General features: G+C 48.9%; 1 protein-coding gene across 1 annotated transcript in view; it reads right to left on the minus strand.

The window, feature by feature from the left end:
- Positions 1-1,788, minus strand: part of METTL24 (methyltransferase like 24) — an 88,456-nt gene extending 86,668 nt beyond the window's left edge. Inside the window, exon 1 of the mRNA XM_084622936.1 lies at positions 460-1,788. Coding sequence (XP_084479062.1) covers positions 460-816 — 357 coding nt within the window. The 5' untranslated portion in view covers positions 817-1,788. The remainder of the gene's footprint in view (positions 1-459) is intronic.
- Between the last annotated feature and the right edge of the window lie 8,957 nt (positions 1,789-10,745).

Raw genomic sequence — 10,745 nt, forward strand, 5'->3', positions numbered from 1 at the left:
CAGGGTTGGAAGGGATCTACTCAAAGCAGGACCAATCCCCAATTTTTGCCCCAGATCCCTAAATGGCCACCTCAAGGATTGAACTCACAACCCTGGGTTTAGCAGACCAATGTGCAAACCACTGAGCGATCCCTCCCTCAACTTCCTCTCCAAACCCCAGGACAAGCGGCTGGGGCCAGCTCCATGTGGTGTCCCCTTTTCCCTTTGGGAAATATGGTCATCCCACTGAGCGCCCCCTGGGCTCAGCACCAACAGCGAGATGGGGAGGCGGAGAGTGTCCCCACATCAGAGGTAGGAGCCAAGCCCCGGGGTCCCGACCACCCGTGCGGGCAGAGCCATTTGCAGGCGCCGGCCTTAGACTAGCTAGATTTTATGGCCCTTCGGCATGGGGAGGGGGTGTCATGCTGTGATATGGCGATGCCCGTGTCATGTCCCTCCCCCGGCCTCCCAGTGCCCTACCTTCCTGCGGCTGCTGCCCAGGGACTGCAGGGGGCAGCAGGCGGGCTCCGAGCTCCTTCTGCGGCTGCTTCTCAGGTAGGTCACCCGCCTCCTGCTGGCGCTCGCCGCCTCCGGCCGCCCCGCCCCCGGCCCCAGGTGCGCCTCCGCGCTGCCCTTGCGGCTGCTGCGGGCCGGCACCGGCCCGAGGCGCTGCTCGGTGCCCCGGGCGGGCAGAGCCCGGGCCGCAGCGGCTCCCGCCTTCTCCGCCGGGGCCCGGGAGCGCCTCAGCCCCAGCTGCAGGCAGAGGAAGAGCCCGGCCGAGAGCAGGCAGAGGCGGAACGCGAAGCCCTTCCACAGCGGCTTCTCCTTGGGCACCATCGCCCCGCTGCAGCCGCCGCGCCCGGGCTCATGGCCCGCTGACTGGGCGGGCGAGCCCCTGGGAGCGGGAGCCTGCTGCCGCCGCCGCCGGCACAGCCCGTGGGCTGGGCGCCCGGCCGGCGGGGCGGGGCGGGGCGGGGCAGGGGGGCCCAGGCGAGAGCCGGGGCGCTGGGAAAGGCAGGCGGCCGAGCGGCGCTCCCCCGGGACAGACCGGAGCCCCGCGGCAGCCAGCCAGCACCGGCGGGCTGTGCAAAGGGGCTGCGGCCGGCGCGGACACCAACCACACCCAGCCTGACGCTCCCCCGGGATGGGGGTGTGACCTGGCTGAAGGGGAGCTCAGCGAGCCCGTCTCTGTGCCCGGCGGGTCTGCTCTGCTCGGTGCGCGCTTCTCCCTGGGTAGCGCCGAAGACGAACTTCAGTCAGCGCCCGAATAGTTCGGTGCCCCCTTGTGAGGGGGGCAAGCCTCGCTCTCAGCTCGCCGAGAAGCGGCTGACAAGTTTGTCCCCCTCCCCCTTATTTTGTCATTAGACTATCACTGTGGTTATGGGACATCAGGAATGGTAACATACAAAAGCCAGTGGGAGAACGCTTCCATCTCCCTGGACAGTCTGTAACAGATCTGAAAGTAGCCATCCTTCAACAAAAAAAACTTCAGAAACAGCCTTCAAAGAGAAACTGCAGAACTAAAATTCATTTGCAAATTTAACACCATTAATTTGGGCTTGAGTAGGTAGGCACTGGGAGGGGCTGGCTCATTACAAAAGCAGTTTTGCCTCTCCTGGAATTGATGCCTCCTCCTCAATTATTGGGAGTGGACTACATCCATCCTGATCGAATTGGCCCTGTCAGCACTGGTTCTCCACTTGTGTGGTAACTCCCTTCTCTTCAAGTGTCAGTATAATAATGCCTGCGTCTGTAATTTTGACTCCATGCATCTGAAGAAGTGGTTTTTTACCCACGAAAGCTTATGCTCAAATAAATCTGTTCGTCTTTAAGCTGCCACCGGACTCCTTGTTGTTTTTGTGGTTGTCAACAGCAATTGTCCTTAATATTTTTGTCATATGTTTAAAGCGAAAGTAGAATATGTTTTGTCAGGAGCATGTGGAAGGAAGATTGTTTTGGTGGAGACTTGTACTAAACTAAGACAGTGTTAAGATGGGAAGAACATTTACAAAACTGTTGTGATGTCATTGATTTTTAAAATGCAAAATTCAAAGATGCATGATCCAGCCTCAGTCATTTCAGAGATGGCTGGCAAGCAGCCAACAGTGTTTGCTGAAATGAAGGAGTGCTTACCAGAGATATTAACTTACACTTATTGCCACCAAAGGTAACTGAGCAAAACACTTGCTACTGAAATTCAACAAAATCCCCTTTGTCTTGGGGAAAGGGCAAAGCCAATCTAGATGGGAAAGAATGGTATTGTGTAAACGAAGGGTAAGGAACAAATGAAAAATATGTATGTTTTGTATTAAGTCTGTCTCAGAAAGTAAAATTCTGAGGAACAAATTTAATAGCCTCATTTCTATTCCATTTTACAGACATTTGAGAATAGCTTGGTTGTTGTATACACCTGTGGCTGAGATATAGCAGGGGTTTCAACTTGGGGAAGACCCAAATAGCTGGCAGGAGGTTCAAGTTGTTTGCTAACCATATTGCTTAATGGGAGAGGGGTCCTGGATAGATGGCTAGTTGGGGAAAGAGTCCTGGGGTGTTCCTGGTATGGAAAAAACTGACAATTACTATCCTACAGTGTAATGTGGGAGTAGCACAGAAATTTTAAATCTGAAGAGTCTTTGTTCTTTTTAGTCATTAATAATGTGCCAGTTTGAACTCATGACAATTTTTTGAAACTTCCGATGTTACCAAAAGAGAATTGCTATAAAGAGGCCTTCCTTATTTTCAAACAAGCTAGGAGTTAACTGCTTGCTTACACCAGTGGTTTTCAAACTTTTTTTCTGGCGACCCAGTTGAAGAAAATTGTTGATGCCTGGGGATGAGGGGCTCAGGGCTGGGGCAGAGGGGTTCAGGAATGAGGGGTTCAGGGTGTGGGAGGGGGCTCTGGGCTGGGGCAGGGGGTTGGGGTGTGGGAGGGGGGTTAGGGCTCTGGGGTGGGGGTGCAGGCTCTGGGGTGGGGCCAGGAACGAGGGGTTTGGGTACAGGAGGGGGCTCCAGGTTTGGAGGGAACTCAGGGCTTGGGTTGGGGCAGGGGATTGGGGTGTGGATTTACATCTGGCAGCTCCCAGACAGCGGTGCAGTGGGGCTGCTAAGCGGCCAGCAGGCTGTCCGGCTTGTAGGTGGAGATACGCAAGCAGCTCCATGCAGCTCTCACCCGCAAGCACCCCTCCCGCCAGTTCCCATTGGCTGGAAGCTGGCCAATGGGAGTGTGGAGCTGGTGCTTGGGGTGGGGGCAGCACACAGAGCCCGGTGACTCCCCTGCCTAGGAACCGGACCTGCTGCTGGCCACTTCCAGGGTGCAACGCGGTGTCAGAACACGGAGGAGCTAGCCTGCCTTAGCTGGGCAACAGTGCCAATGGGACTTTTAATGGCCTGGTCAGCGGTGCTGACGAGAGACACCGCAACCCAGTGTCTTACATTCCGCGACCCACCCACAGTTTGAAAACCACTGGTTTACACCGTACACAGGTGAACAGGGCTTATGTGACAAGGCTGGGGACTGACGGCCCATCAGGATCTTAAAGGGAACACAGAAAACTATACATCTACATTGCAATAAAAAAACAGCATTGCATCTCAGAGCCCAGGTCAATTCACTTGAGCTCCCGGGGCTTGGACTGTGGAGCTAACAACAGAAGTGTAGATGTTCGGGCTTGGGCTGGTGCCCAACTTTGAGATCCACTCCCCTTGCAAGTTTTTCTTCTGTGTTTTTTTTTTAAAATCCATGATCTTATACAAGCTAGAATAGAGGTAGTCAACTGGTAGACCACCAGCCAAATCTGGACCGCCAGACACTTTTGAACAGACTGTGAAATCTTTTTATTTACTTATTATTTTTACCCTCTCATTCTTTCACAGTACGATCTCCAATACATTGTACTGTGAATTAATGGTTGAGTTGTTCTCCTTAATTCCTTAATTTGAGCTATCATAAGTTTCCAACAATAAAAAACGGAGAGTACGTTCCTGTTTAAAAAAATTACATTTTTCACTGTACGCTCATGGGCTCATTTACACTGTTGAAAGCAGTAGTCCCGCCTCTTATGCTTTCAGCGTTTAACATCACTGCTTTTAAACATGGCAGTAGTGAGTGGGAGGTATAATAGGCCAGGGGAGGCTAAGCCTCCCCAAGCAGCCGGGCTGTGGCCCCACCCACACTCCTCCCCAAAGCCTCATTCTGCTCTTCCCCTGTGGCCCTGCTGCTCCTTTTCTCACCCTCACTCTGTCTCTTCCCTGAAGCCAGAGGGGGCTTGAGCAGGGTGGCTTGGGCTGGCAGGCGGGCAGGCTGTGGCCCAGGGCGACTCGGGCCAGGGTAGCGGCCCAGGACTAAGGGTGGCTCGCCAGGCCAGCGAGAGCTCCTCCAGCCGCAGTGTGCGGTTCGGGGCTCCTCTGGCTCTGGCAGGCAAGGTGGGTGTATGAGGGGTGGGGTAGGGAGCTATCCTCCCCGAACGGGGGGTTCACATGCTGCCCATGATGGCAACAAAAAAAAGAACGGAAAGTTGACACCAAAAACTATTCATTTAAAGACGCATGGACCGATGCTTACTGTTTTATTTTGCCACAGTGTCCAAATTCTTGATCAGTATGTGTAATTTGTACAGATTGTGGTCTTTGTTAAAAGTGGAAACATCAAACAACACATGAAGTGAAACATGGATTTTGACCAGAAATATCCACTGGGCTCCCGTTTAAGATCAGACAAGATCCCTTCAATAAAAGATGGATATTTTCAGAGCACAAATTTTATTTCAAAGGCTACTTGCACTTAAGAAAAGGCAACTGAAGCTTCATGAAGTGTGTGTGTGTGGGTAATGGCAAAATGCAGGAAATCTTTTCCATACAGACAAGGACATTCCTAAGCAAAGTATGGTTACTAAAGCTGAAACTCTTTTTGCAGAGAAGACGTTGACATGCTCACACAAGTGTCACTCTCAGACACAACAGCTATTAGGTGCGCTGAGATGATGGCACAAGACATTTTCAAGCAGTTGTGTGAGAAACTGAAAATGGGAAGATTTTCCATGGCAGTGGACAAATCCTGTGATATCAGAGACATGGCTCAGCTAGCTCTGTATGTCTGTTTTTTTGATAGAGAAAAATTTGTGGATAATTTGTTGTTCCTTATAATACTGTATAACAATCGTTCGACAGGTGAGGATTTGTTTAATTCTGTTCAAACTTTTTTGTCTAATGAAGATTTTGATGTGATTCAGATTGTGTCAATTACAACAGAAGGCGCTCTTGCCATGGTCAGTACTCCCCAAGGGCTTGTGAAACATCTGCAAGACCTGAACCCTAATTTGATATCCTATCTGTGTGTAATCCATCAAACTAAACTTTGTGCAAAGCATAGTGATGAATATGCTAATGTAACATCAATCGTGATTAAACTTGTCAGCTTCCTTCGGTCCAAGTGAACACTGCAACACAAACAGTTCAAAAGCTTTCTTTCAGAAGTATCTGCTGATTGAGATGACCTGTTGGTTCATAATGGCATCCGCTGGCTGAGCAGAGGGCAAGTACTAAGGCTATGGGAAATTTGAATTCATGTGGAACAGAGGTTCCCAAACTTGGTTTGCGGCTTGTTCAGGGTAAGCAGTAAAAACGGCAAACCATGGCCACTGAGAGCTGTAAGTGGCTGTACCTGCAGACGCTCAGGTAAACAGAGTGTCTCGTGGCCCGCCAGGGGCTTACCCTGAACAAGCCGCGAATCAAGTTTGGGAACCCCGATGGAAGAATATCTACAAGAAATTCCAGGGAAAAAGACAGAAGAGCTACATGCATTTTTGAGGGATGCTGCAAGCCTGAGCATCCTGGCCTTTCTCATTGATTTGATACGTTACTTCAGAGGTGGGCAAACTCCGGCTCGCAAGCCACATCCCGCCCACAGGACCATGCTGCCTGGCTCCTGAGCTCCTGGCCTGGGAGGCTAGCCCCCAGCCCCTCTCCCGAATTCCCCCTTCCCCGCAGCCACACCACTGCGTGGGCATCACTCTGGGCGGCGGGGCTGCCTGCTCATGCAGGGCATGGCAGCACAGCAGCGTCTCTGGCTCTGGCTGGGCAGCGCGGTGGCCGGACATGCTGCTCTGAGCGGCATGGTAAGGGGGCTGGGGGTTGGATAAAGGGCAGGGGGTCCTGGGGGGCAGTCAGGGACAGGAGGAGGTTGGATGGGGCAGAGGTTCGGGGAGGGAGGGGCAGTCAGGGGATGGGGAACAAGGGGCAGTTGGATAGGGCAGAAGTTCTGGGGGGGCACTTAGGGGATGGGGAGCGGGGTGAGTTAGGTAGGGGGTTGTGTCCCGGGGGATGGTTGGGGTGGGGGTACCAGGAGGGGGTGATCAGGTGACAAGGAGCGGGGCGGGTTGGATGGGGTGGGGGTTTTGACGGGGGCAAGCAGGGGGAGGCTGGAGGGGGCGGAGAGGGGGCAGGGACCAGGCTGTTTGGGGAGGCACAGCCTTCCCTACCTGGCCCTCCATACAGTTTCACACCCCGATGTGGCCCTCGAGCCAAAAAGTTTGCCCACCCAGGGTTACTTAAATGATTTCAACTTAAAGCTACAGGGGTGAAATCACAATGTAGGGGATATCCACAGCAGTGTTGTTTCATTTCAAAACAGAGTCTCTTCATAAATGATTTGGAAACTGGGGAGATGCTGTATTTCCTGATGCTGCTAAGCTGCTGGGACACTGCAGACATGAATCAGATGGCATCATTTCTGGAAAGGCTTCCTCAAAACTTCCAGCAGAGGTTCCAAAAATTTAAACGTGTGAAAGGCATCTTCCTGTTTGCAAGGAGCCCATTCGTGGCACAACCAAATGGCACTTGGTGGAATCGAGCAGAAGCATCCGTTCCAGATGTTGGAAAATCAAAACTACAACTGGAGCTTACTGATTTATGGGGCTCTACCAAATTCACGGCCATGAAAAACACGTCACAGACCGTGAAATCTGGTCTTTTGTGTGCTTTTACCCTGCACGATACAGATTCACAGGAGAGACCAGCGTTTCTCAGATTGGGGTCCTGACCCAAAAGGGAGTTGTGGGCCTGGGGTAGGTTGGTCACCAGGTTGTTTTATGGGGGTCACAGTATTGCCACCTTTACTTCTGCGCTGCCTTCAGAGCAGGGTGGCTGGAGAGCGGCGGCTGTCGGCGCCCCCGCCAGCAGCAGCAGAGAAGTAAGGTTGGCAATACCATGCCATACCACCCCTACTCCTGCACTGCTGCCTTCAGAGCTCGGTGGCCAGATAGTGGCAGCTGCTGACTGAGGGCCCAGCTCTGCAAGCAGCAGCTCAGAAGTAAGGGTGGCAATTCCGTACCATGCTCTATTTACATCTGCGCTGCTGCTGGAGGTGGCTCCTGGACAGCAGCCACAGCTCTCCAGCCGCCCTTCTCTGAAGGCAGCGCTGCTGCCAGCAGCAATGCAGGAGTAAGGGTAGCAGCACTGCAAACCCCACTACACTAACCCTGCGATTCCCACACAAACTCCTTTTTGGGTCAGGACCCTACAATTACACCACCGTGAAATTTCAGATTTAAATAGTTGAAATCATGAAATTTATGATTTTTAAAATCCTATGACCGTGAAATTAACCAAAATGAACCATGAATTTGGTAGGGCCCTACTGATTTACCAGCAGATGACATGCTTAAGGTGCAGCACACTGAAACTACATGTGAAACTTGCTGGACTCCAAGTATCCACACTTGAAGGTAACATTTAACGTCTTGACTATGTTTGGCTCGACATACCATGTATGAGTCAGCATTCTCAACAGTGAACAGCATTAAATTGCAAAATCACTCTGCTTTGACTGATAATCATCTGAACAACTGCGTCCATCTTGCCTTGACTGAAGTCACTCCAAACTTCAAGGCCCTTGTCCAGTGGAGGACCTGTCATTTCTCCTACTGATGGTAAGTATTGTAATTATTCACATATTTTATTCTACATCTGTATTGCCATATAAAATTACATTTTCAGTAGTGATGCTACAGCTTTATCATGAATTACTGTTAAATACCTGTTACTTTTGGTTAATACTTGTGTGTGGGGAGGAATGTTTTTTATTGAAAAGACTATAATCATAAAGCTAAGAGAGTTTGTGTGTACTAAGTATTTTCTTTCAAACTCTGATACTAATATTAAATAAGCCACAAAAGGCTTGAAAGTTTCAAATATGTCTATCTAGCTACATATATGCCTACAATAATTTTATTTGACAAAACCAAAGTTAATACTCTTTGTAAATTCAAAACAAATTCAAAACTTAAAACAGTTATCTGGAAGTATTTTAATGCTAATATTTGCATCTATTTGACATTTTATCTATGTACTTTCTCAAAGTCTCAGAAGTAATTTATTACATCTTTCTTTGAGGTTATTTTTAGGTTATACAGTGATTTGATTTGATTTTTCATTTGATGCACTAAAAATATAAGTATGAAGTATGTTACTAATGCACAGCATTGTATGAATTTGTTTCACACTTGCAGTGAGAAAGATGTTTCTCTGGAGTCTAAACCTTGACCAAGAAATTTGGACCTTGACAAAAAATAATTGATTACCCCTGGGCTTGAGTGTCACATGATCATAGGACTATCAGGGGTGCTGGAACAATTTTTATAGTGGGGGTGCTAAGAGCCATTGAACCAAACTGGTAACTTTCTATATGATGGAAACCATTTCAAGCCAGGAGGGTGTGGCAGCACCCCTCGTTCCAGCACCTATGAGGACTATGTTGTACCCTAAACTGGGAAGTTTCTGGTTCTGTTAAACCAGTTTGTTTTCTTCTTCATGTGACTGTCTCATAGCTGCAGCCTTCCAGTAATCATAGACTATATGGCTATAGGAGGTAACTTTTCTAAACGGAGCTATTTCTGTCCTTGGTGCTCTTCCTAGGCTCCTTTGCCTCTCTCAGCAGCAGCAACCATAGGATCCTACTCCATGGGTGCTCCGGACCTGGAGCACCCGCGGAGAAAAAAAGGGGGGCTGTCAGTGGCTGCTCAGCACTCACCAATCATTTTCCCCCACCCCTCCAGTGCCTCCTGCCCACTGCGATCAGCTGTTTTGCGGTGTGCAGGCAGGAGGCTCTGGGGGCAAGGACACAGCACGTTTGGGGGAGGGGGCAGAACTGGGCGGGAAGAAGCAGGGTGGGAGCGAAGTGTGAGCAGGAAGAGGTGGGGTGGGACCGGGGTCAAGCACCCCCTGGCACTTTGGAAAGTCAGCGCCTGTGGCAGCCACTGCTTTGGCCTCTTCAGCTACGTCTCTTTTGTTCACAGCAAAGAGCAGAACTGGAGCTGACCTCTGCTGAGAGAGATGATTGGGAGCTGCTGCCAGAAGAGGAGTGTGTACAAGGCAAAGAGTTCAACTCCTGTCAGGAGCAGGAGGGGAGTGGAAGCAGCTGGATGAAAGAAGATAAGGGGGAAGAAGAGATGGAGCAGCCTGACTTATTTGGAAAACTATTTGTTGTGAATATTTCCATATGTTAGTCACTATGGGCCTCTATGTCTCGAGAATAAAACCTCAGGGAGGAACATTTAATGGTCCTGTGGGTTCGCTCTGCCAATTTACAATTGCCAACTTTTTTTTTTTTTTAAGTCAGAGGTTAGTTTTAAATCACTGGCTACCTGCATCTGATAGGATTCTTGTCAGAAGGGCCCAGATTTTCAAAATACGGATCACATTCACCAGGACAGAGACACTTGCTTCAAGGAGCACAGCTTTTTGCTAGACATTCTCCTCTCATTTTGACTATATAAATAAGGCATCTGCATGGAGAAACAAGGTTGAAAAAACTAGACTGAATCCAATATGAAACAGGAATGGTTCACTGGTCTTGCAGTGTTGCTGATTCTCATGATTTTATCACAAGTCTTGCAACGTTGGTATTTTTCTTCAATTTCCCAGTTGCTAGAGTCACAAATGTGAGAATCTCTGCTTTCAGTGAAATAAAATGTTTGTGGCCCTTGTGGTGGTGGAGAAAAATCTTAAAAACATGAGCCCTAAAGCGCAAGAACCAGAAGGCAAATAAAACTCACAAATCTATTATTTTTATAATCTTGTGACGCTTAAGCCATTAGAAATGGAAGGTTCCCTAAAATACTAAAAAATTAGATACTGAAATAAGTTATGGAGGTGTGACGGAGTGGATGTTGTTAAAAACAATGGAGCTGCTGACTTTATCACTTCAGATTTATTTGTTATTTCTGTATCAGTACACAAGTAAAATAGAAAGCTCAGGTTCTCAAATGCAGCCATTCTTTCTCATCACTCAGCCATAAATATAAACATTGACCTTGTACTACAATAACAATACCAGTCAGGTCATCTTCAGTGGGACTTCAGTTAACTTCAATTTAAAAGTAGATCAAGTGTTAGCCAGAAAAGAAAAAAGTAAAAACTAATGTTCGACTGTTGTTTTTTCTAATAAAATAATTTTTATTTCTCATACACCATAACTCATGTCTCCTATTTTCTTTGGATATAAATCTCCTTCCCTCACAAAGGGAGACTAGGAGGAGAGAGAGAGAGACTCAGAATAAGGGTAGAAATATTAAACAAGGATAGTGAGAAAACTTGCCTAGGCCAAGGTGTAATACAATGGGAAATCATACACAATCCTTAAACACTCTCTGCTCTCTCCCTTCTCTTCCTTGTTGGCCCTCTCTTCACTTTAACAAGAAAACAGTGCATAATTTATGCCGGGGCTTGCTAGGACTGAGCCCAGCACCTCTAGGCTTGGCAGTTCAAAGCCC

This window comes from Lepidochelys olivacea (genome assembly GCF_965140295.1).
Source record: "Lepidochelys olivacea isolate rLepOli2 genome assembly, chromosome: 3".
NCBI classification, from domain to species: domain Eukaryota; kingdom Metazoa; phylum Chordata; order Testudines; family Cheloniidae; genus Lepidochelys; species Lepidochelys olivacea.